Source organism: Marmota monax, unplaced genomic scaffold (assembly GCF_021218885.2).
Source record: "Marmota monax isolate L192 unplaced genomic scaffold, Marmota_monax_Labrador192_F-V1.1 WCK01_AAM20220418_F8-fsc00051, whole genome shotgun sequence".
NCBI lineage: Eukaryota > Metazoa > Chordata > Mammalia > Rodentia > Sciuridae > Marmota > Marmota monax.
In genome coordinates, this window is record NW_026695202.1 from 2,892,376 (window position 1) to 2,919,151 (window position 26,776).

The window sequence follows — 26,776 nt, forward strand, 5'->3', positions numbered from 1 at the left end:
TTTTTTTTTTTTTTTTTTTTTTTTTTTTAAGGGGAAACGGTTGCAGTTTTGAAAAGCTTTTGGGGATTAGGCATGTCCTAATTATGTAGTCCTTCCATTGTCAGTTACACATTTCTACATGTGTGACTGGTAACCTGAGTAGCTTCATGAACTGGCACTTGAATTTCCAGTGAGCAAGGGGGTGAATTTTCCAACACATACTTACCCAATTTACAGATTTCACTTGCATATCCTTATAACATGTTTAAAATCCTCATAGCTTTGTTCATTTTTTAGGTGGCTGTTAACCTTTGATAGACTTCCAAATATGTTTTGTGGAAAAGCCCTACCTACCCATTTTCTTTTTCCTCTCTGAGGCAGTGGAAAACCAAAGGTCACAAGTGCATCTTGCGCATTTTCTCTTGAAAGATCCTACCCCATGAGGTGAATTGGTAAATTGCAGAGGATTTTGTGCGCACGCCCCCCCCCCCCCTTCCCCCTCTCCCCAGTACTGGGAATGAACCCAAGTGAGCATTCTATCACTCAGTTATAACCTGAGCAGGGATTTGGCTTTTTGAGGGCTAGCAAAGGTTAATTAACCCGATTACATTTGTGTGATTTCCAGTCACCTTGCACCTGGGAACTTTATTTCGCCTAATTTTAATGAGGGTTCTTCATTTCAGGGCCCTCGACCTTAACTTGGCCTTACCAGCAGTTTAGCCACACTAGTTATTAAAAACAAGCATTAAATAAAAGCTTTAAATCACAGAACGAAGTATGTGGACCTCATTTCAATGTATGGCAGGGAACGTTTTAATTAAAGCGTAGGACCTTTAGTTGTTGTCCAAGTGTTTCTTTGAAAGTTAGGTTGTTTTGTCATTGCTGAAAATTACAATAGCTGCCTCTTGAATGGGAATTATTTCCGTAAGGGGCTGGGGGTCCATTGTTGCGCCAGTTCTTTGCATTGCGCAGGCCAGTTGGCTAACGCTAGGGTGGGCAGCGCAGAGCAAGCTGCAGCCACGGGAGGAGCTGGGGGCGGGGCGGGGCGGAGCTGGGCGGGGCCGGGCGAGGCGAGCCCAGCAGAGGTCCGCACCGCACTGCGCATGGGCTGGCATCCCTCCTCTTCTCCAACTGCCCCTTGGATTTCCGCCAGCGTCGGGAACATTCTGAAGGCGGTTGGCTGCTTGCTACCGGTTGCGGACATGTCTGATGAGCAAGGTTCCCTGATGGGAGGCGAGGAGCCAGTGGCGACAGGCACCTGCCGTGCGTGCTCCATGAAGCAGGTGGAGGAGGAGGAGGAGCCCCCGAAGATGGAAGTGGTGGTGGGGGTGGACAGCTGCTCTGACGACCTCAGCTCCCGGGACCCCGAGCTGGATTGTCACCTCCTGGGTCAGACCGAGGACGAGGAGAAGTGTCGGAACATCCGCAAGCAATACCGGCAGCTCATGTACAGTGTCCAGCAGAACCGAGAGGACATAGTGAACACGGCCAGCGACTCCTTAACCGAGGCCCTCGAGGAAGCCAACGTCCTATTTGATGGAGTGAGCCGAACGAGAGAGGCTGCCCTCGATGCCCAGTTTCTTGTTTTGGCTTCTGATTTGGGTAAAGAAAAAGCAAAGCAGTTAAATTCTGATATGAGCTTTTTTGATCAAGTAGCGTTTTGTGACTTTCTGTTTATATTTGTGGGCCTCAATTGGATGGAAGACGAATGTGATGAGTTGAGTGGTTGTGATGACAATATCTCTCTTTCCTTTTGGGAGACAGTACAGAAGGAAGCAACATCCTGGATATTGCAAGCTGAAACATTCCACTTTATTTTTGGTTCATTCAAGTCTGAGCCTTTTGTACGAAAGCCCCGACTTGAACATCACAAAAAATTTCGCAAAATGGAAGGAAATGGGGATATGCCTACAAAGTTGAGGAAGTTGGACCTGAGTACCAACCAAGAAGCAACAGAAAAAGAAGTAGAAAGAATCTTGGGATTGTTGCAAACCTACTTTCGAAAGTATCCTGATACTCCTGTGTCCTATTTTGAGTTTGTGATTGATCCAAACTCTTTCTCTCGTACAGTGGAGAATATATTCTACGTTTCTTTTATTATAAGAGATGGCTTTGCAAGAATAAGGCTTGACCAAGACAGGCTGCCAATATTAGAGCCAATTAATATTAACCAAATGGGTGAAGGAAGTGATCCCAGTTCCTTTGGTAGGAAGCAAGGGGTTATATCTCTGAGTTTACAGGATTGGAAAAATATTGTGGCAACTTTTGAAATTTCAGAGGCTATGATTACAAACTCATATTAGATTTTTGTTCCTAGTGTAAGAGTCAGTTTTGTTTTTCTGAAGTATCTCAAAACAGCAAAATCTGAACAGAAGTGCACACATTATATTTCTTGTAAAGCAAAATATTTTCAAGAATATTGAAAATTGTTTTTCTGTGTAATGTGTTTTGGTAATTTATGAGGTTGTGATCTGTTATTAAAAATTTTCACTGGCATACTTATGGGAAATATTTTTTTGAATGCTCTATAAAATCTACATTAATAAAAAATTTTTTAAATTCTGAGTTTTGTAAACTAAATACATTGGCCAACTTGCAAAAAAAAAAAAAAAATCAGAATGGTATGTGATACTGTTTTGCTTCCTCTCTGGTAGTGAACCAAGGAGAATCCCATTAAGTTGAGGTGAGAGTGGGTAAAAAGTTGCTCAAGAAAAGCGTTAAGGTAGTAAATATGCACTATTACAACTTAAAAAAAGTTAGATGCTGTGCTTCGCTGCAGAGAATAAATTTCTAAATGATTTCTCCTGTAAGCTGACTCAGCAAATTTGTGTGACTACTGCTCAGTAGACAAAACATCAAATAAGGGCTGAAAGGGGGAGTAGGAATTGGGAGATGGGAACAGCCTTCTAGGCAGGGAAGTAATAAGGGCAAATGCATAAGTCATGGCAGAAGAGAACCTTTAGATTTAGGGGAAACAATTCTGCTTGAATGTGAAGCTATGTGAGAATTGCATGACTTCATCTGTTAGTGTCCTTAGAAGTTTTTTGTCCCACAAATTCCTCTAATATGGATTGGGATGGGATTGTGGTTCAGCGGCAGAGCACTTGCCTCACATGTATGGGGCACTGGGTTCGATTCTCAGCACCACATAAAAATAAAGGGTATTGTGTCCATCTACAACTAAAAAAATATATATATATATTAAAAAATCCTTCTTACATGCTTATTTGTAAGCTTTTTGTGCTTGGTTAATGTCTTCTCTTGCCCATACATTCTCTCTATGTATCTGCTAATAAAAAATGTCCTTCAGAATCAGTGATGTGTTATCGTGTAACAACTTCAGATATTTGTCCCAACTAATTTTACATGTTAATAGGGCTAGAACTGTCTCTGTTTAAACTGTGTTTATTCACATATTCTTAGTGTGAACTGTTCTGTTTTTTTCTTTTTGATGCTTCTAGTTGTTTTAAGAGTACAAATTACAACCTGATTTAGAAATTACTGCTGAAAATTAAAAAGCTTTAGAATGTACAATAAGCATACCCATAAGTTTCCTTCTATCTTTAGGAACTTAATCTTTGGTAGTGGAGGAATTTGGCAATTAATTGGTAAGTGGGGTAAGTGACTGTTAGTAGGAAGTCTAGTTGGTACAGGGAAGGGAAATCCAAAGGCTAAACAAATGATACCAAGAGAGGCCAGAGCTGATATTTGGGGAAGTTTTTCACTAATAATATACTGGAGAATTTTTAAAAAATAGATATTTCTTGTTGGCAAATTATTTTCTGAAGTAGCTATTCTTACCTCTTATTAGAATTCTCAAGGAATTCCAATCCTTGTCAGTTTCTGTCACCCTTTGATTTAGGGTGGTCTTGCTGATCCTCACTTCTGGTATATCTGCCAACCTTGCTTGAGTTTTCCGGAGATCTGTTGTTGGAGCGAAAAGATAATTGTTTTGGATAGTGGAGAGATCCTGAGTTCTTCACTCACTATCAGATTCATTTCTTTACTGGGAGGATTTGACACAGAGTGATAATAGAAAATGTAGGTAATTTTTTGGGTCTCTTTAAAATTAGAGTTATCCACTCATTTTTGTTTTTACTAGTTGTCATGACATGTGAGTTATCTCATTATTTTGAAATTAAAGCACATGTTTACATTGAAGAAAAGACTTGACCAATGGAGAGATGAGTTCCTTTATAAAGATTAAGAATCATATTGAAAAAATGGTGTTTTCCCACTAATAGTTAGAACACCTTAACTTTATATTGTTTTCTGAGCACCTGTAAATTTTGTTGTTGTTGTTGCTTTTTAGTTGTAGATGGATACAACACCTTATTTTTATGTGGTCCGAGGATCGAACCCAGTGCGTCACACGTTAGGCATGTGCTCTGCCATTGAGCTACAACCCCAGCCCTGAGCACTTTAACTTTTGAAGGTTCAAATAAATTGAACTTTAAGAGAATGTTGTGAATTTATTTTAAAGTAAAACTTTATTGGATAATAGGACCACTTTGTGATCAAATGTCCTGCATCAGTACTAACATTTTTGTTATCCACTTTGGGCAGATTGTCTAACTGTAAAGTTGAGGTTTTTGATTTTCCAAGTGAGAATAATAGTAAGGTTTAGATTAGAAAAATTTATGATAAATACTTTGAAATAAGAACTACTATATATGGTGGTGCAGTGAGAAAAGTAATAGATTTGTAATTTGAAACCTCGGTTTAATTCTTGGCTAGTGGGCAGTTTTCTTAATTTCTCAAGGTCTCCCTTAGGTATGAAATGGGAATGATATCTAACAATAGTTAGAGGACTACTATAAGGATTAGATGAGATGTAATGTGTGTAAAACTTCCAGCATGGTGTCTGTCTCATTGTGGACACTCATGTTATTGCCCCATTCTCCAGATATCAGGGTCAACAAATTCTGGGGTACCACCACTCACTGTAGTTTCCTTATGCTTTAAAAAAATTTTTTTTTTGTTGTTGTTGTTGTAGATGGACACAATACCTTTTTTTAAATTTAGTTTTTATGTGGTGCTGAAGATAGAACCCAGTGCCTCACACATGCTAGGCAAACGCTCTACCAAGGAGGCACAACCCAGTCCTCCTTATACTTCTAGATCCCTTGTCTGTCTTCTGGAGAATTCATTGCCAAGTAACTGGAATCTGCACAAATGGTGCCAGACACTGCTCTAGGCCTGGAGAAAAAGTGGTGCCAGAAAATTGTGTTTCTATTTTAGAGGGTATATTCATTTATCATTGCTGTAACCAAACAGTGAGTGGAAGCAATACTAACTATCTTATAGTTCTGGAGGTTGGATGTCCAACCAGAATTGGGTTGGCTGAGCCAAAATCAAGGCATCAGCAAGTCTGGTTCTTTCTGGAAGCTCTGAGGGAGAATCTCATTCTTTGTCTTTTCAATTTCTGGAGGCCACCTGTACAGAACACTTTCAAAACTGGCAGTGCCGTCTCTTCTGTGAACACATCTCCAGCTACTGTAGTCATTTCTCTGCCTCCCTCTTACAAGGACTTTTGTGATTACATTGAGCCTGCTGGGATAATTCTAGAAAATCCCATCTCCAGATTCTTAGTCACATCTCCAAAGTCCTTTTAAAGGTAACATTCACAGGTTATAGGGATTCATGCTCTTATGTCGGGGGAGTCACTGAGGAAAAGACAGCAACATTTTTGTGAATGACCGTTGTACCAAAGAAACACTGCTGGGATATTGGTTGAATTGACTTTCAGATAGGATAGAAAAGCTCCGGAAGGAGGTAATCAATGTGGTACCTGCAGTCATTTACCAGAATACTTGACACAGAGTACAGGTGAAACATTACCATGGTTCTAGACATTGTAGTCATATGCTAGCTATATATCTAGATAATTGGTCATGGACAGCCAACTTTCTAATTTCTCCTTAGAGGAAGCATCTCTCCTTCCCTGAACAATGAGGTGATTTTTTGATTTGCACTCACTTCAGTGTTGCTGTTATTTTCTGTCCACTACCACCCACTGACAAACTCAAAATTTCCCCAGACCAGGGCTTGGCAAGTTTTTTTCTGTGAAAAGCCAGATAGTATTTTAAGCTTTGTGGGCTATGTGGCCTCTGTTGCAATCTATAATCAATTCTGCTATTGAAAAAGAAAAGTATAGACAATTTGGAAATAAATGGGTATGGTTATTTTCCAATAAAATCTTATTTGTGGATAGTAAAATTTGAATTTAATGTAATTTTTATTTTGAATTATTACTCTTTTCCTCTCCAACCATTTAAAAATATAAGAACCATTCTTAACGTCAAGGCTTTGGAAAAACAGATCTGTTGCCTTGGCCCTGTCATAGACCTAGTCTTTTCTAGAGAACCTGTAGCATTTAACTTGCAGTTTCCCTTTATTGCTTTCCTAGTTCATAATCCAAAGCAAGAAAGGCCTGAGGTACATCCCAGTGGCTGCTACAGTACAAGTCCGACAGCCATCAGGTTTCAAAGAAGATAAGCAGCTGGATCTGGTATAGGTTCTATACAAACTGCTGAGTTTGTTGTTTGGGTTTTTAATAGACTAGACATGAGCATCTATGGCATTAAGAAAAGTCAGGCTGCTTATTTTGCATATGAGGTATAAAACATGAAATTTAAGCAATTTAGAACATTTGGGATGTTGCTCTAAATTGTTTAGCTCTTTTACCCAACTGTGCCGCTTCGACAAAATACTTCCACTGTCCCTTGCTATTTAGCTACCATGTTAAAGACTTGCTGTGTTCTGGGCACTGTTCTGCATTTACATGGATTGTCTGATTCACCCAAACCCCTATGAAGTAGTCCCTTGTTTTTGCAAACAGGAAAAGCAAGGCAGGAGGATTTAAGCATCTAGCATAAGATCATACTTAAGTTGCAAGTCATAATGGTTCTTAAACCATTATGCTAGACTCCTTATATTTTTCAAAATTTTTTCCATGTTTTTAATTTTATGTGTGAGAAAACGGCAGCCTCTTGGGTGTATGTAACCAAGTTAGAAGGTAGTACTCAAGTGTTTTGTTCTAAGTTGTTTTGAACTTTGAACATCACCTCATACATGTCCCTTGACTTTGAGGTCAAAATTGTTTTCATAATACTAGGATGCTACTTGCCTTTTCACTCAAGTGTGCTGTGGAGTTTTCCAGAGACTACACAACAGGTGATGTTGCAGTAAATCAGTAGAGGAGGGAAGCAGATAATGAATGTTGTTAATCCAGACATTAAAGGGAATTGCAAAGATATTTAAAAATGTCACTCACTAATTTAAACAAAAATAATGTTCCTCTTAGCACACAGTGGGTATATTAATTTTAAATTAATTAATAAATTTTCTTAGTTTTAATCTCTAATGTAGTAAATGTTAATAGCTAGAATCCACATAAACAAAAATTCTTGGATGTCCTAAATAATTTCATATTATAAAAGGGTCCTGAGCCGGACAGGTTTGAGAATGCACCCCCTCAGTCAGCAGCCATTGTTTCTAGCATTTGTAGCTGGAGGAGAGTGGGGCACTCATTCGTGCCACTCCTTACCCTCTTGTGCTGCCTGGAAGAACTTGCCCTCTGCCCTCTATCATATTTATCTTTCAGGTGAGATTTACCTTGAACTGAATGACAACAATTTTAATTTTAAATTGGCTTAAAATTTAAAAACATAATGTTTGGTTCTAGGGTCAACAAGAGGCCTGTGTTACTGATTTTACTTTACAAGAGCTAAAAATTAGTTCATGCTTGCTCAGTGCTGCCTTTATAAAATCCGTGCACTGGTTGATAGAATTTGATTTTGAGCTTGAAATACAAGAACCCAGGTCAGCAACAGAATTTTTTCTAGCACTGATGATTAAGTTGGTGAGGGCTACTTTCAGCTTTTCAGCACAAGGATACATTTTCTTTCATTTATTGAACTAGGTAGGTATGTTGGAAGCAGCACTTTCCCAGAATTGGTGGTTTCATTTAGACAGCGATTATTCAACAGTCTGTGCAGATAAAATGAGGTTATTTTTTCAAGAACATCCAGCTATGTCTATTTGCAAGTCATTCTCCTGCTCTGTGAGACCGAGGGAGTAGCACTTGTTACATGAAGCTCATTCTGGTCCTTTGCTCTGAATGGCTGTCATTACCAACTTGTTTTCCCCCACAGTGCCCTGCATTGAAGGAGCAGCCTCAGCCATGATGCCAGTTGATGAATACTGGCTATGCCTACCAGCTTCTGGCATTAGACCTTTTGTGCAGACTATCAGGGTGATATGGTCTTGTCCCCACTGTTGCTGGACTGTCCCTCTGGCCCCTGAGTCACCATGTGCACCTGGCATGCTGCCTGGGGACACCTGCAGGGCTGAGCCTCCTCTTCCACATTCCTCAACTGCACCCCCTTCCACATCCCAAGCACCCTGTTTTGCTGGCCCCAAGTCCTGCCTTTCATCCGCTACACCTGATTGTAGGCAGGAGAAAAATATGCAGTCTGGGCTGGTAAGTTTGGGGATTTTTTGGCTATTAAGGTTAAAACTTTATGTTTAAAAAAACATTTTGTTTGTGTTCTTCAGCTTTTTCAGTCCTCTCCTTAGCACAGATTTTTATTTTAATAAAAGGTAATATGAAATAATAGTGGAATGATTGGATTTTTGAGAATCGAGAGTCAAAAACCTAAATTTATAAAGCCTATTGCATAGAATATGAAAACGAAATAATATAGGAGACTTCAGGGCTGGGATTGTGGCTCAGTGGTAGAGCGCTTCTCTAGCATAAATAAATATAGGAGACTTCAAGTATATGCAGATGAAAGGATTGAACTAGACAGAGCCATATTTATTTAAAATGCCTGGCAGTGGTTGAGTATTTACCTAGCATACATGAGGCACTAGTTTCTATCCCAAATACTGTAAAAACAACCATAAGATACCTTGAAAAGCAGAGACTTCTTTTCTTATATTTTTCATGCAGGTCAATGTCAATCAATTTTTCTGGATTTTTAGTTTTTTTTCTTTTAAACTTTTTAAACAGTTTTTTATAATTGTGTTAGAGTGGGGTTCATTATATCATATTCATGCATGTATATATAACTTGATTAATCCGAATTTCCAGATTTTTAATGCTTCAGCTAAAATTATAGAAAAGTCTTAAATATTTGACTGACTTTAAAATTGCTACATTGAAATAATTTTACCCACACTTTACCAGGCCCCTATCTTGGTCTGAGACTTTAACCCATTCACTGCACGTTTGACTTAGAAAGTAAAGATGATTACTAAACTATATTGATGGCTCCATTAAAAACATACTGTACAAATGTTTTTAAAAACCTAATTTAAAATTTAGTTTCAAAATTCTAGGATGCTCAAACTAAGTTTAGGTCAAAGTTGCTTTGGTTGTGCTGCCAGGACTTCCCCATGTAGAAGTATTCCACGAACACTTGAAAGAAGAGTGTGGCACAAGAGGGCGCTGACTGGAGCCAGTCCTCCAGGATCCGAACCCAAAAGCAAGCAAGCACTGACCCCGCTTGAAGGAAGGTGGAATATTTCTCTTCATGAACTATAATAGAAGTCAAATAACATTTTTTTCTTTGAAAATTCCTTTTGCTTTCCAAAAGGAAGAATGTCTTACAAACTTTTTAGATATTGTTGCTTTTAAGTTAAATTAAAATTATTTTCCATTGTTTTTCTTTAGGCTTGTGAGGACAGTCTTCAACAGCAACTGAAAATGAATGGCTCTGAGGATCTTCCCGAATCCTATGACTTCGACCTTATCATCATTGGAGGTGGCTCAGGAGGACTGGCTGCTGCCAAGGCAAGGCTCCTTGTGTTGTGTGTCATCTGGGTTATGTTTGGAGTATTCCTGTCTATGACAGTTCCCCCGTCCTCTGTGTAATTGGTTTGAGGCCCTTTTGTATTTTTCACATTAACTTTGAGTGGTACATGTTAAGGGACCATAATTATAAATTGCCTTTCCAAATTGAAATACGTGTTCTTGATATAATACTGGGCCCATGCTTAGAACACATTTTCATTTAAGTTTGGTTGATTTTTTTTTCTTTCAAAGATAATAAGGGTGTTTTGTGGAAATGGTTTGAAATTAAACAAATATATTTATCATTAATACTTGTATTAGATTTTTTTTCACTTTGATGATTTACTTGTTCTCAATCCCTTGTGTCCCTAGAAGAAAGAAGAGGAAGAGCTAGATTTTTAAAACTTAAGTATTTGCCTCCAGTGTAGATGAGGGTGATCCAAGAGAATAACCTCTCACCGAGGACTGGATGTGACTGGGAAGAGGATGTATAGGTCCAGGTTAGGAGTGGGGCTCCTGGCCCTAAACCTAGATCCACTGCCCATGTGAGGACCTTAGCCCTGTCATCCTTTCTACCAGGTTCTTTCAAAGATGACGTGGTTTATACTCCCTTAATGTATAGTTTGTGGTCATGTAGGAAAGGTGGTAGATTCACATGAAGCTGACCAAATTAGGAGCAGGGCAGTGTCTAGCATGAAGTGACACTTCGCTGAAAGCAATTCAGGAATAGTACCTGATGTAATTTACTCTGGAAGTGGTGCGCAGGGACTCTGTCCTCTTAACCATTAGAGGTTTAGTTGCCAGCGTATAAACTTAGTCCCCGAGAAAGGCAGAAGGTACTCAAATGAACCTGAATGTTGTCTTCATTCCCCAAAAAATATATTTGGAGACTTTGAAGGGCTGTAGCTGTCAATAAATTGGCTGTACCAGCTCTGTAGCACTTGAATGGCCACTTTTTTTTTTTTTTTTTTTCAGATTATTGCTTAATCTACTATTGTTTGAGTAGAATTATGTAAGAGGATTCTAGGGTTTCTATCCAGTTCCAACGATTTTATAACTGGAATCTGCCTAATCTTTAAAGCTGCCCTCACAACTGAGTGTTTTTTTTTTGTGTGTGTGTGTGTGTGTGTGTTTTTAAGGTACTGGGGATTGAACTCAGGGGTACTTAACCACTGAGCCATATCTCCAGTCCTTTTTTTGTATTTTATTTAGAGACAAGGTCTCACTAAGTTGCTTAAGGTCTAGCTAAGTTGTTGCTGAGGCTGACTTTGAACTTGGAAGATCTTCCTGCCTCAGTCTCCCGAGCCGCTAGAGTTACAGGCATGAGCCCCACACCTGGCCTATCTGAGGATCTTAGTTTTTATCTTGGAGTTGAAAAGTCATGGTACATGAAATTCCCTTGTATAAATAATTGGTTATGCCTTAGGCATTATAGCTTAATAAAACAACATCGATGTTAGCAGCCCATTGCCCACTTATTATATTAACTCTTTCAACTCATTTTAGTAATTTTGTTTTCCAGGAGGCAGCCAAATATGACAAGAAGGTTATGGTCTTGGATTTTGTCACTCCAACCCCTCTTGGAACTAGATGGGGTAAGCTCCTAAAGTAGTTCAGAAGTGGTTTTGTAGAAGTCAGTTTTTCCCTAGCAATGATCTAAGTAGCTCCTAAAACCCACTGAGACAAACAAAAACCAACAGCATATCTCTTTCATTTGAGCCAAGTTAAAGTGACTTGGGTTAAATGCTAAAAAATCCAGGTTCTTTAGCATAGCCAAGATAGAAACCTTTTGCACAAGCTATGCCTTATGGTAAACATTTGTGCAGTTTAATGTATTTAGGGGGTTAATAAGTAAAAAATGTAAAACCTTTTAAAACTTCCTGTTTTAAATCCACTTTCTACATTTAAATAAAAACTAGAATCAGAATGGGCAGCCTTGCTGCTTCTGTCTTGGGGAATTTTATTTTTATTATTCATTGATTAAATAAATTCTGATGATGTAAGAACCAGTGTCCTGGGGAATATAGCTTAGATTGTCACAGTATGAAAGAAATTTCTGCCCCCTGTGGCACCTACATTTTGGTGTGAAGATTAAAAACAAGCAAGGACTTCACAAATTGTGATAAGTGGTCCTGAAAATTTTTTTTTTTTTTTTATAATGGGATAGAGAAGAACTGGGTAAAGGAGAGTTTTGACTTTGAGAAAATTATCAAGGAAGGCTACTGAAGAGATGGCAGTTAGGCAAAGCCTTAAAAAGTAAGAATGAACTCCCTATACCAGAAGCTGAGGCATACCCTCCAGGCCGCTTTTCTCTGTTTCATAGTGGTACATTCAAAGGCCCTGAGGTACATAAGAGCCCTTCATCCTTCTAGCATGAGTGGTAGGACCTGGAGGTAGCATGAGGGCATTGCAGGCCAAGATGAGAACTTTGAACTAATCAATGCATAGTGGGAAACCTTTGAGGAGTTTAAGGCAGGAGAGTAATGTAGTAGGTAAATTCTATGAAGATTACTTGGCTGCTTGCATAAGAAGGAGGCAAGAAGCAGAAATCTAGGTACGGCAATATCACAATTTCTCATTTATCCATTTAGCAAAAACTTAAATGTCAATCCTGTGCTGGGCACTGTTCTTGGTACTAGGTATGTCCCTTACCCTGCAGTGCCTACCTCCACAGAACTCTTGGTAGTGTTCTTAGAGGACATAGCTTTGAGCTTCGAAGTCCAGTGTTGTCTTGCATGCTTATTGATTTTATTTTGGCAACCTCTCCACCTGCCTGCATCTTATTTTAATGGGAAACAAGCTATCACAGTGCTTTTTAAGCTTAGAGATATTGTGCTATTTTGAAGGGGTAGGGGTGAGGGAGATGGGACATGAGTCCTTTGGAGAATCCAGTGAAAGCCTCCTTAAGAAAATAAAATGCACATAAGTTAACAGTTTTTTGTGTGTGGTTTCAGAACCACTGCAGTTAAGCCATGCTTAGCATAACCACTCTTGGTCATTTCTGCATATGGGTTTGATGATAAAGATGGGGTGTGTGTGCACATAGTAAAATTTTAATTTTTAATGTTGTTGCAGGTCTTGGAGGAACGTGTGTGAATGTGGGTTGCATACCTAAAAAACTAATGCACCAAGCAGCTTTGTTAGGACAAGCCCTGAAAGACTCTCGCAACTATGGCTGGAACTTTGAGGACAATGGTATGGGAGTGAGAAAGCTCCTCTTCTGTTTGTGCTTTTGGGGGTTTGAACTGCTATCTGGAAATGTGAAGCCAGCAAACACCCTGGAAGTTGTTCTTATTGTTTACATTTGTTCGTTGACAAAGTCACTGCAATTATCCTTTGTCAGATAGCTACATAGTATAGTAAGAACAGATATTTAATATGGCATTTCTACTTAGAAACCTAGAATTCTTTCAAATGAATTTCCCAGTGTGTGAAAGAGGTCACACAGTGTTTGTAATGTGAAGGAAGTGCAGATCGTATCTGATGGGCTTTGTTTTGAAGCTATTGAATTTTTCTCCAAAGCAGGTCTTAGGAGAGGTATTGTTTGTTTTGGAGGGAACATTTAGACTTTGTTGCATTAAAAATACTTAGAATTCTCTAGAAACCCTAGACAAATTGAGGAAGGAATCTGTGACTTTAGAAAGTAGATTGCATTCTTTGGTGGAAGAATAAAGTGAGGCCTGGTACAGTTATATGAATTATTCAGATTTTCTTAGGTCAGTATCACCTGTTTCCTGGGACCCTTTCAAGTCTGCTTTCTGTCCACAGCTTTTGGAGACCTGAGAGTTTTTCATTTTTTTGTTCTGAACCCCATTTTAATTTTTTTTGCCTAAAGAAAAGAGAATTGAGTAAACTCAGCTGACCTAGGAAGCATGAGTTTGATACCTAATTGCCATACTCTGCCCTCTCCCTCTCCTCTCTAAGTTGCTCACTCTCCTGTCTGGAGGCGGTCATTCCTGCCTGGCCTGCCAGGTAGCACCCTTCCCCTCCTGGACACTGCTGTGAACACATCCAGTTAGCAACATGGTTTTTCTTCCTTTTCTTGACTGGATTTCTTTCTGTCTTTTTTTTTTTTAAATTCCAGAAATTCTTTTGATGAAAGTTATATAACAGGAGTATTAATCATCTATATAGTGTCCAGCACTCAGGTTTGTGTGTAGTACTTGTTGATGTTAGTCTTTAGCTATCAACTCTTAAGAAAAAAAAAATATAGTCAGTGGAACAGGATTGCTTAATGTAGTTAAGAATGTAGGGAAATTTATGTAATGTGACTTTAGAATCTTTAAAGGATACTGGTTACTCGCTTGAAAAAGAAAAGAATAGGCCACTGCTGAATGTGGATTCTATTAGTGGGACCAACTAAAAATAATTGTAATAAATTAAGCAATCAGGTAGGGAATGATGTATAACTTAGCAGATTGACAGATCTTTACAGCAAAAGAATGTTTCTGTGGCTGTAATGTAACAACAATATGAAATAGCCATGCATATTTTTTATTTATTTCTAGTTATAGAATAAAAAACTAATAAATGTACAACAAATAAGATAATAAGGAGCCAATACTAGCACAGTTCAGACTTCCTGAATTTCCTGGGGTTTGAAAACTTGAATCAAATCAAATTTGTCTATCCTTTATACATTATTTATCCAACTGATTTAACTATCTTACCTCCTTTGTGTTTCTTCCTCCTTAAGGTCTTTTTAAGATAGAAATACGTGATTTTCTGTTTTAACCTCACGATTCCTGTGCTTGTCAGCAGCAGCAACTCCAGAGTCTTTGAGAACAGCTGAAGAACTACACTCAATTCTTGCACTTTTCAGTAGAGAATGCTTGCTGCTTCAGCCCTTCTCATCAAACCTTTGTTCTGAAATAAAATGGCATACTGTGCCTGTCAGGATCTACCACTGAGGGAACAGTGCTTATCCTCCCTCCTTTTGGTGGTAAAATAATTGTGGCGAGGAATAAAGAGATGCAGATAAACATTACTTTATTTCACTAGGTCTTAGAGCTAGAAAGAAACTTGGAGGTGTTTTTTTCAAATGAGACCAAAACCTTCAGAGAGGCTACTGATTGGTGCTTCCTACTAAATGAATTTTGAAGTGTTATTTTATATTTTTAGAATAGGAACACATCTAATCTCATGTCCTTGATCAAACAACAGCTCTTTTGTTTTCTAGAAACACTGTGTCTGACACTGCAGATAGCACCCAGCATGCTGAGGGAGGACAGGGACCTGAACCAAGCCAACAGCTGAATCTCATGACCAGGATAGTGACAGTCACCCCACAGCTGGCAGGTCCAGACCTGAGATCTGCCTTTTTCCTAAAGTTTCAAACTGATAAACAGAGAAAGTCATAGATCCTAAAAAAAACATTTTGAGCTCAGTAATTCAAGCTGGATGAATTGGTCCTTTCTGGAAGATTGGTTGGCTTTATATTGCTTAGGGTTATCCATTTGAGTACTTTTATGCTCAAGAATGAAATGTGTCTTTTAAAATTGAAGTATTTGAAAAGGTTTAGGATCCCATTGTCATTATGTAGAAAATAAGATCATTGTTCACAGTCGGGCTTGCAGAATTTGGGGATATATCCTCATCATATACCTGGTGTTTTACATGGCATGTGACTGCCACTGATGGGTGTGTGACCTTGGTATTCCTGTCTTTGTTTTCCTGGATATATAACAGGAGTAATTCCTGCTCCCTGGGGTGCTTTGAGGCTTAAGTGAGAAGATGTGCCCGACATGTTAAAAGTGATGACGCAGTTCTGTTAGTATGGTTACTGTAGTTCAACCTAAGGTGTGGCCTGGCTCTCTGTAGTGGAAGAGAGTAAACTAGGAAATTTGACTAAGATCCACTGCTGTGTGCAGAAGGGCACACTTAGGTGCAAATGCATTCTGCCTGCCTGCTGGAATCTGCATTCTAGAGGTTTAGCAACGCATTTCGGCTAGTAGAACAGCCAATGGTATCAGGAGGCCTAGGAGAGATGCTGAGGCTATGCCAGTAGGTGGACAGAGTGTGGGTGTGTAGGGTCCTGGTAGTGTTTGGGAACACTGATAGGTGGTAGGTTTGGGGTATTATCAGAAGGCAGGGCACCCTAGCAAACTGGAGTTCCATGTATGTCCCAGAGTCCAGTTACCACTAGTAGCATATAAGGTGGGAATCTGAACGTTACAAGACACTCAGAAGGGACCACAAGACCAAGACCATAGGAGCAGATCAAGTGCTTTAATGCTGAATCCAAAACTGGTAGCCCAAACTTTTTGAAATTCCTTCTGTTTGAGTACAATCATACTAGACACTGAGGCTAAGGGTGGCTATCTGCTGTGCCACAAGGTGAAGGAACCTCTGTAGGGAAAAGAGATTTGAGGAGTTTGGAAATCAGACTGGGCCTAAGCCACAAAAGGAAGGCTTTAATAGAAGTGTTGAGTCTAATCATTGAATTTGAATTTTGGTCATTGAAATCATGAAATTTATTGGTGCTATTACCTAATTCTAACTATGTCTTATTTTAGAATATGGTCTTTCCTATAGGATTAGCAGAGTACAATCCACTTAGTAGTTTTATACTTATAAAATTTCAGACATGATTTTTCCCTTTGACCTAGCTTATTGTTTCTCTGTGGTAGTGATATTACTGGCACTTTGGGCTGGACAGCTCTGTGGTAGATGAAGAAAAATAGTTAGCATCACTGGCTGGCTGGGCATTAAATGTTAGGGGCATCCCTCAATCACTGTGACCACCAATGGTATATGTCTGGGATTAACTTTGGATACAGTACTCTAGTTAAGAAGAAAGAAAGAGGAACATAAAAAGAGTTTGGTAATTGTTGCAGTTAGATGGGGTGCGGTATGCTATTGTCCATTCCTGGTTGACAGGCAGGCAGGCTGGCTGGTCCAGGTTCCCTGCAGCATCCTCCACCCCAAGCACATAGTCCTCTTGGCAGGAAGTCTTGCATTAATTATATTAAATGTATGGTGGTCTTCTAAAAGGGAAAGAATATTGAAAATGAAAAGGTAGCTCATGTGCTCAAAATGAAGAACCTCTTCTTGTAGACTACAAGCTCTACTCTCTTTTTTCCATGTTTGTAGTTACTGAGAAACTCATATGTTTGTTGGGCAGTTGAAAAGCTAAATGTCTTACTTTCTTACACAGTTAAACATGACTGGGAAAAAATGACAGAAGCTGTACAGAATCACATTGGCTCTCTGAACTGGGGCTACCGTGTAGCTCTACGGGAGAAAAAGGTGGTCTATGAGAACGCTTTTGGGCAATTTATCGGACCTCATAGGATTAAGGTAATTGTAAAAGCAGCATCCTCTGTAACTTTTTTTTTTTTTTTTTAAGCTTTGGTTGGTGCTGGGGAGAAAAAGAGTTATAATATTAAAAGTATTATAATAAAAGTGCAAGTCACTGTGACCCAGACTGTCCAGTTTGGTGATTTTGACGTCTGTGGGGGTGTGGTGGAGTGTCAGCATACTGGGCCAGATTACCTGGATTTCAGGCTTGGCTCTATCATTTGCTAGCATTGTGACCTTAATATCTCTTTCTTAATGAATCATCAAATTTTTATGTGGCTCAAATGAAACACTGAAGAACAAGTCTTTGTTAACTTTTAAGTTAATTTTAAGAACTCATTACTTATTAGAGTTGATGTATTGGGTTCTTTTGTAGGCAACAAATAACAAAGGCAAAGAAAAATTTTATTCAGCAGAGCGATTTCTCATTGCCACTGGTGAAAGGCCACGTTACTTGGGCATCCCCGGGGACAAGGAGTACTGCATCAGCAGGTAAGGTTAAATACAAATGTTTTTAAAATTGAAAACTACAAGCATTGGTCATTCTGCCATTTAAAGTCAATATTAACATCACTGCTAACATACTTGTATATAGATACATACTTGTTTGTGTTTGAAATTATCTCTGCCTCATCCAGAGCAGCCCAGGTGGCACATGTTGTCGTGCCTGTCTTGGAAGTGCTGTCATAGTCTGCTTGGGCTGCTGTAACAACTAACTTAATCTGGGTAGCTGAAATACCAGAAATTCATTTCTCATAGTTCTGGAGGTTGGGAAGACCAAGGTCAGGTGATCAAGGTGTGGGCAGATTCCGTGTCTGCTGAGGGTCTGTTGCTTTGTTTGTAGATGGCATCTTCTTTCTGTGTTCTTACCTGGTAGAAGCTGCACAGGCAGCTCTCTGTCTTTCATCAAGACACTAGAGCTCCGCCTTCATGACCTGATCACCTATGAAGGACTCCACCTCTTAGCACCATCTTCTCTTGGGGGCTAGGACTTCAACATGTGAATTTTGGTGGGGGGAATGGGCACAAACGTTAGTCTCAACAGATACCCTACCCTACTCTTCCCTCCACTTCCCTCCAGCATTCCTCTTCCTCCTTCTTTCCTCCCTCCTTTCCTGTCTTTTTTGACATGGTCTCACTATGTTGCCCAGGCTGGTCTCAAACTCCCGGGGTTCATGTGATCCTTTTCCCTCAGGCTCCTGAGTACCTGGATTATAGGCCCATGCTACTTGCCCAACTTGCTTTTTATATATATTTTTAATTTGTTCTAATTAGTTTTACATGACAGTAGAATGCATTTTGACACATTGTACACAAATGGAGCACACCTTCTCATTCCTGTGGCTGTACATGGTGCTGAGTCACACCAGTAACACAATCACACAGGTATATGGGGTAATGAAGTCTGTCATTCTACTGCTGATTTTCATATTTTAAAAACTTTTTTTTTTTTTTTTTTTGGTACCAGGAATTGAACCCAGGGGCCTTAGCCACTGAGCCACATGCCCAGCCCTTTTTCTTATTCTCACTGAGTTGCTTGGGGCCTTGCTAAGTTGATGAGGCTGGCTTTGAACTTTCTGTCCTCCTGCCTCTGTTTCCCGAGCTGCTGGGATTACAGGTGTGCACTAATGCGCCTGGTTAAAAACTCATTTTTAACAATGCTTTAATGATATCTTATATGACTTATGTATTCTCTTAACTGTAAGATTTTCATCATGTTTTACTCATATTTATACTTATTTTAATATTATAAAAACAAGATTTTGAAAAATTTTCTCACCTTTTTCTTCACTTATTTTTTTTTTGTACCAGGGATTGAACTCAGGGGCACTCAGCCACTGAGCCACATCCCCAGCCCTGTTTTATATTTTATTTAGAGATGGGGTCTCACTGAATTGCTTAGGGCCTCGCTTTTGCTGTGGCTGGTTTTGAACTCACGATCCTCTTGCTTCAGCATCCTTAGCAGCTGGGATTACAGGCTTGTGCCACCACACCCTGTTTTCTCTGCTCTTAATAATCGATATTCCAAGAGAGAAATAACATAGGCTTTTTACCTTTGACAGAAGCTGAAGGTGGGGTTTGGGTTTGCAACTGTATTATGTGTTTCACGCAGTTAAATCATGTGGGTGTAGGTTGGAATGTTGTCAGGAAGTAAATGGTTTGCTCTGTTTAGCAACTGGGCTTGAGCTACTCTGAAAGAAACTAGCAAGAAAGGGAGAATATCTTAAAATTTTATAAAAACTTCTCATGTGTAGCTAATTGAATGTTTATAATATTAATAATTTCTTGTTCTTATTTGGTTTAGTCACTATTCATATATGAACCTTTTTCTATATTTTCTTTCTTCTTTCCCTATCCCTTTAAATTCTTTTCAGTGATGATCTATTTTCCTTACCTTACTGCCCGGGTAAGACCCTGGTGGTTGGAGCATCCTATGTCGCTTTGGAATGTGCTGGATTTCTTGCTGGTATTGGTTTGGATGTCACTGTTATGGTGCGGTCCATTCTCCTGAGAGGATTTGACCAGGACATGGCCAATAAAATTGGTGAACACATGGAAGAACATGGTATCAAGTTTATAAAGCAGTTTGTACCAATTAAAGTAAGTGGGGTTGACTATGGGTTTACTGATTTTGTACTCATGATGAAAGGCAAACAGAGGGTTAGGGTTGGGTAGTGGAAACATCGTTTGGGCATTATAAATCATCGGAAGTCCTGATTCCTCACCTTTTATATATTGAAATAAGCTTGTACCTGCCCACTGCTTAAATAACTCTGCTCTTATTTACAGATTAATAATACCTGCCTTTGTCAACTTACTCTTTTGGTACTTTCTTGATTAAAACTTTCCGTTTTTGCATTCTTTTATAATGTTGGTCTGCTGTATTTTATTTCATCATATGTACTAGAGATTTAAAAATAAGGGTTCAAGGGTAGTCTGACTTTGTTTTTCTTTGTGAGACATTTTCCCTGGGTATGTGATATATTAAATTATGTACTATGTCACTCTGGCTTTCCAGGAAACAGTTAACTTCATTTCATTTTATGGGCTCTTTTTTGGTCATTTGATCTTTATTTCCAAAGGCCTAAAATATGCCAAATTATACCTGAGACCTTGTTAACATTACCACAATGTTTTGATATATGAGAGTGACAAAATTGATAAGTTAGTGATACTTTCCTTTAGTGCAGGATAGACTATTGTGGTCAAGTTTAGAAATTTTAGCTATTTGTTTCCTCTTTCAGTGACTTGACTTGAGTTCTTTGTATGGCCATGGGTCTCTTTGCTGATGGGTAAAAGTATGAGCTTTGGGATAAGAATGACCCGTATTCAAATCTTGTCAGTTTCCACATGACTCGTTCATTTAATGTCTGTGAGCCTCGGTTTCTTTTGTAAAGTGAGAAAGATAATGATTATCTCTGAGTTCTGGGTGAGGATTACATTAGCTAACTTTTAAGCCATTGGAACAGTACCTGGCATTAAAAGAAGTCTAAGGGAATCCATTTCATAGTACTGTTGTGGGGATCGCAAGTCTGCTGTTTCTAGGAAGTAGATGGCTACATTTTCATTAAGGCTGTGAGTAAGAAACAACTGAATGTGTGGGTTTTGCTGGTAGAAAAGTTAATCTTCCTGTGTAATCTCTTAAAATTTGGAGAGTTTGTGGATCCTTTTGAAAACCTGGTGGACTGTGCCTCCTTAAATAGTATTATCAAAGTGCTTGGGTAGTGAATTATTGCTGTACTGTAAAGTGCTGAGTGGAAGGAGCCTTTTGTGAAGAGGTGGGAGAACAGGACATTTTGGTCAGAGGTTATAATGTATACAGAAAGGCTCTGGGGAGGAAAATTGGTCTAGATACAGAGAAAGCCTGGCTAGAGTACAAAGTGAATAAGGGCAACGATAGGATGAGGCTCTTTACCTACCATTTTGAAACAAATATAAGATATGAACCAATTGAATTCCTCTCCAAAGATGAGAAATTTTAGTTTAAACAGGAGAGACTTCCAGTGCACTCAAAAGAGATTTAACTATATAAGAAGGGAAGAGAATTCAAGAAGAGAATCTTTACTGTTATTGATGTCAAAAGTAAAATGACCCTGAAGAATGTTCCCAAACAGAGTGATTATATTTTAAAGGTAGGGCAGAAATTGCAGGTGGTTTTATTGTTTTCTTCCAGGAAATATTTTATAAAAGCCCATGATTGGCTGTTACTCAGAGACAGTAGGTTAACTACAGACTTGAGGAAGTTTCCAGGTGGCAGTGCCGCTATGTCATTGTTACCCAGAATGGATTAGCCTTGGCACCTTCCTGTGATAAGTTGGTATGTTCATTCTCTTGCTGTAGCACAGATGTATTCCTTTCTGCCTCCTTAACAGCCATTGAAACACATACATCTCTTTGCCACTCTGGTTTTACAGCTTGCTAGCTGTCAAATGAAACTAGATTATTAATGATCACTTCAGTACCTGTTCTTTGTTGTCAGTGACCTGAAGTCAGAAGGGAATCTCTGGATTTGAGCAGTAGTGACTTTCCCGTGGTGAAAGCTTCTGGGTGAATCATGAGACAGGAAATGGGAAAAGCAGTGGAGATATTGGTCTGATTTTTAGGGACTGGCCTCTACATTCTCTGGCTTTTTTTTTTAAAAAAAACCTGTTTTTCCCTCTGAACTTTACTATTTGAAAACAGCCTCTCTAAGAAGCAGTGTTAAGCTGTGACAAAGAAGGGGCTAAATAAAAGAATCTCATATCATCCTAGTGATGTGAAGGTGAGGTAATTGGGATATAAGATGCTTTTTAAGCCAGATTTTATATTTCAACTTTGGGTTAGCCAGATTAACAGGGAAGACAATTATTTTCCTTAATAAATGTCTATCAAAACTTCATCACTTTTGCAGATTGAACAAATTGAAGCAGGGACACCAGGCCGACTCAGGGTGACAGCTCAGTCCACCAATAGTGAGGAAATCATTGAAGGAGAGTATAACACGGTAAGGAGATGCCCAGGGCGCTATTCCAAAAGAAAGCAAGTAACATGCTTCTTGGTTCTCTGTTGTGTACTTACAGTGACTTCTAAAATTACTTATTCTGATGCCCCTTCTAAGATATCTTCAGTATTCTGATATTATAATTTGTTTTGACAAAGGGTGGCTTCATATTTTCTCTACTGTAACTAACTTAAAATATTGTTTTATCAAACGGCTAAAAAAGGTATCAGATGTTTTTGAATGAGTTAGAATTTCTCTGTCCCTTTTACCTCCCAACCTGCCACTTGGAAAATAACTTAATCAGTCGTAGAGTGTGTTATGTTTGTCTGTTAACTTGGCTGAGTTTATTAAGGCATTAATTCTTTCTCATTATTAATAAGAAACGAAGAGCTATTTTTGCTATATCATGTTGGAGAGGTTTTTTTTTTAATTGAGGGTTTTAATTTGTTTTAACTTGTATTGTTAAGTATTTATTACTAAGTGGGAAATGAAACTATATTAGCTTAATAATCTGAAAAATTCATGCAAAGGTTTTTAAAAAGTGTATTAATTTTTCAGGTACTGCTGGCAATAGGAAGAGATTCTTGTACAAGAAATATTGGCTTAGAAACTGTGGGGGTGAAGATAAATGAAAAGTAAGAAAAAACATTGTCATTCAATGCTATTTCACTTATTCATAACATTGATCAATTGTAGAGTATTTTAAAGTTATTTTTAACATAGTTGGAGAGTTCCCTTTTTTGGTTTAGAAAATAGAACACTCTTCAGTGCCACTCATATTAGTGTTTCCTGCATTTATTTTGTTTTGTTGGTTATTTTAATTTAGAATTGTCTCTGTAAGGTTTCTTTTTTTGGCCATACTAATAGGCTCAAACCCAGCACTCTACCTCTGAGCTACATCTGTAGCCTCCTTATAATAATTTTATTTTGATAAAGGGTCTTGCTAAGTTGCCTGGCTGGCATTGAACTTGTGATCCTTGTGCCTCAGCCTCCCAAGTAGCTGGGTCTATAGGTATACACAATGTAGTGTGCCTGGACAGAGGTTTCCTATAGTTTTCTTATTTCTTTGATTTTCACAATAGTGGACAGGATTGTCACTAATCGTTTTGGTTCCTCTAAGCTTTTTAATAATACACTAGAACATCGTTTTCAGAGTCAGTTTTGGGCTTCATGGGGAGAAAGGGGATTTAGTTCTATTTAGTTGATATTGGTAATGGACGGTAATTTCTAACTAAACGAATTTACAGATCTGGCAAAATACCTGTTACGGATGAAGAACAGACCAATGTGCCTTACATCTATGCCATTGGTGATATATTGGAGGGAAAGCTGGAACTTACCCCAGTGGCCATCCAGGCAGGAAGATTGCTGGCCCAGAGGCTTTATGCTGGCTCCACTGTCAAGGCAAGTGCTGTCGTCCACTGAGACACTCTTTTTAATAATCCTCTCTGTCCCGTTTAGTGGTGCAGTTGGGAAATGTACCAGGTTTGAGTAATTTAGTACTTTGGTAATGACATTCTAGATCTGCTTTATTAAGTGTATTCCAAATGGTACATTGGTAGGTCTGCTATACATTTGTGACTTTATTATGAAAATTGTCACTTTTGGAATCACACTTAGAATAAAGAGGAGCTAGTTTGTTTCATATACTTATAATAGTTGCATTTCCATCAGTTTCATTATTACCACTGAAAGTATAGTTTTCTAAGTCTTTTTTTGTACCTATCTAAGCTATAAAAGGATTTGGGGATTTAGGCAAAAGTTTCAGTGTGCAGAGTTGTTTAAACTACTGTTCAGACTTTGTTCCCCAGTCCTTTCAAAGAAAATGTCTTTTGTTCTTAGGATACTAAATATGTTTTATGCTAATGTTAATGCTTTAGAGTGATTTTGTTTAAAGTCACAGTAGAAAATTGAATGCTTCCTTTTGTAGTATAGAACCAGATGGCCAGAAAGAATAATATACCCTAATTATTTTTTTAAAAGGAATTCTGGGAAAATGAATTGTGAAGAATTTAGTTACTACCCATTTTCCTTGAATATAAATCATCATGGGTTGGCTACAGTAATGGAAATCTCATTGAATGATGCTAGTAAAGTTTATTTGTGGCCTGGAGTTATTCTGGATTTGTAGCATAATAAAATCTGATAATTTGAAATGATGAGATTAGGGGTAGAAAGGTTCTGTCAGAGTGGCTAGATAGGGTTCTTATTCCTATTGGAACAAAGATAACAAGATCACCTCTTTGAGTTAAATCTTACATTCATTATCGGAGTTAATGAGTATCTGGTAAGTCAAGAAAGGGCATTCAGAAATATAGCTTGAGATGTATTTGGTTTTTTAATTTATATCTTGCAGATTCCTGAAGTAAAAAAGAAATATTTTTATATAACAGCAATAACCAAAGGGTGAACATGAAAAAGATTGCACTAAATTTGAAATCATATGGCACAGAATTTCTTAAAATCTGGATATTTTTATTTCCTTGTGGATAGTCCTTCTACATCTTGTTGGTAGTCTCAAGTGAATCTCTGGAGGTCTGAGAACTCTCTTTGAGAAACCTCCTCCTCTTTGGTAGTCTGCCTTGTAGCTGCAAGCCACCCTGGCTGCCCTGAGCTGTCATCACTGTCTCTAACTGGGAAAGACTGCCAGGCTCTTCAAGTTTCCCCTCACGGCATGGAGGTCCAGGAGTCCCTCTGGGCAGTAACCCCAAGCCAGCAGAGGGCCCACCTCCTTCTGTTTCCCTTCTCTTGAGGGCCACAGGTGCTGCTGCCTGTCCAGTGTCCATTTTTGTCTGGTTTGTTCTTATTTAATGTAGGAGGGTAGCTCTGGCTCATGGCATACCAATAACTTGAAGTGGATATCTGCCTTTTGTATTAGAGAAATCCAAGGATGTTTATGGTCTTTTTAGAGAATAAGAATTATATTTATTGTTTCTGGCATATTTTAAAGATTTTACACTCTATTTTAGAGAATGAGAATTGCATTTTTCACATTTTAAATGTAGAATGTTGCTTAGGCTTATTGTCTTCTGGTGGTCTTCATTCCCATTTTAGTGGCTCCATAATAGTACACTGACAGTATGTACGTGTTACATTCTAATTCTTGGGGGTTATTTTAAAGCCACTTTTGATATTGCCACTGTTGAAGAGGACTGCAGCAAAACTCAAATCAGTATATGTAGCCTTTTCTATGTATGAAATTATCATGCCATTATAATTATAGTAGCATGTTATTGTAATAACATAATCTTATAAATTTTTTAAAAGTAGGATTATTGATCCAAAGGTGTAAAATACTTTTATGACTCCTATATGTATTACCTAATTGATTTCAAAGAATTCTGTTAATTTTTGACTCTAAGATTATCAGGTCTGATAATTTCCTATATATTGTTTTTTGCTACTTTATTTAGAGGAGAGAAAGTGGTAATTGAAGGTAACATCAGTTGGTAGCTGCCACAATATGCTGATCTTTTCTTTATAATCATTCTTGCCTGACTTCAAGCCTCTACAAAGGCTTTTCACATGAGTGGGTGATTCTCAGTGTAGTTAGTGTCTGGGATTGGGATTTCACATGCTTTTGATAGAAATTTATTTCTGCTTTCCTTTCCCTCTTTTGAACCATTTTAAAAATTTTTCTAATTTGTTATATATGACAGCAGAATGCATCCTCGATTCATATTACACATATAGAGCACGACTTTTCCTGTCTCTGGTTGTACACAAAGTAGAGTCACACTATTTGTGTCATCATACATGTACTTAGGGTATTGATGTTCATCTCATTCCACCATCTTCCTTACCCCTAGACCCCCTCCCTTCCCCTATCTCCCCTTTGCCCTATCTAAAGTTCCTCCATTCCTCCCATGTTCCCCACCCCAATCCCCATTATGGATCAGCATCCTCATATTAGAGAAAACATTTGGCATTTGTTTTTTTGGGATTGGCTTACTTCACTTAGCATAATATTCTTCAACTCCATTTACCTGCAAATGCCATGATTTTATTCTCTTTTAATGCTGAGTAATATTTCATTGTGTATATATGCCACATTTCCTTTATCCATTCACCTACTGAAGGGCATCTAGGTTGGTTTCACAATTTTGCTATTGTGAATTGTGTTGCTCTTATACATTGATATGGCTGTGTCCCTGTAATACGCTTTTTAAAAGTCCTTTGGGTATAAGCCGAAACCGAGGAATGGGATAGATAGGTCAAATGGTGGTTCCATTCCAAGTTTTCCAAGGAGTCTCTATACTGCTTTCCAGATTGGCTGCAATTTGCAGTCCCACCAGCAATGTATGAGTGTGTCTTTTCCCCCACATCCTACCAACACTTATTGTTGTTTGTATTCTTGATAGCTGCCATTCTGACTGGATTTGCATTTGCATTCTGATTTGCATTTCTCTAATTGCTGGTGATGTTGAACATTTTGTCATATCTGTTCAGTTCTTTGGCCCATTTATTGATTTTTGGGGGGGGTGGGTGTTAAGATTTTGAGTGCTTTATATATCCCAGAGATTAGTGCTCTATCTGGTGTTCATGTGGTAAAAATTTGCTCCCATCCTGTAGGCTCTCTGTTCACCTCACCGTAAGCTCTCTATTCACCTCTTTATTCACCTCACTCTATTTATCTCACTTTGTCTTTTGGTGAGAAGAAGCTTTTTAGTTTGAATCCATCCCATTTATTGATTCTTGATTTTATTTCTTAATGCTAT

At 38.5% G+C, this 26,776-nt stretch overlaps 2 protein-coding genes across 6 annotated transcripts in view; both read left to right on the plus strand.

Annotated features, from left to right (window-relative positions):
• Positions 1-26,776, plus strand: part of Txnrd1 (thioredoxin reductase 1) — a 235,910-nt gene that overhangs the window by 186,503 nt on the left and 22,631 nt on the right. For all 5 annotated transcript variants that reach the window (XM_046429531.2, XM_046429532.2, XM_046429533.2 and 2 more), the window contains 9 exons: positions 9,659-9,778; positions 11,301-11,373; positions 12,854-12,973; positions 16,935-17,077; positions 17,454-17,569; positions 19,453-19,678; positions 21,969-22,061; positions 22,617-22,693; positions 23,306-23,462. In XM_046429531.2, the coding sequence (XP_046285487.1) occupies positions 9,659-9,778; positions 11,301-11,373; positions 12,854-12,973; positions 16,935-17,077; positions 17,454-17,569; positions 19,453-19,678; positions 21,969-22,061; positions 22,617-22,693; positions 23,306-23,462 (1,125 nt within the window). The remainder of the gene's footprint in view (positions 1-9,658; positions 9,779-11,300; positions 11,374-12,853; positions 12,974-16,934; positions 17,078-17,453; positions 17,570-19,452; positions 19,679-21,968; positions 22,062-22,616; positions 22,694-23,305; positions 23,463-26,776) is intronic.
• Positions 1,042-8,092, plus strand: Eid3 (EP300 interacting inhibitor of differentiation 3). Its single transcript, XM_058574272.1, has one exon. It carries the CDS (start codon positions 1,083-1,085, stop codon positions 2,280-2,282), a length of 1,200 nt encoding a protein of 399 aa, XP_058430255.1. The 5' UTR covers positions 1,042-1,082; the 3' UTR covers positions 2,283-8,092.

Excerpts from the sequence above, each read along its gene's own strand:
- Eid3 (XM_058574272.1), top strand. The coding sequence starts at position 1,083 with ATGGGCTGGCATCCCTCCTCTTCTCCAACTGCCCCTTGGATTTCCGCC.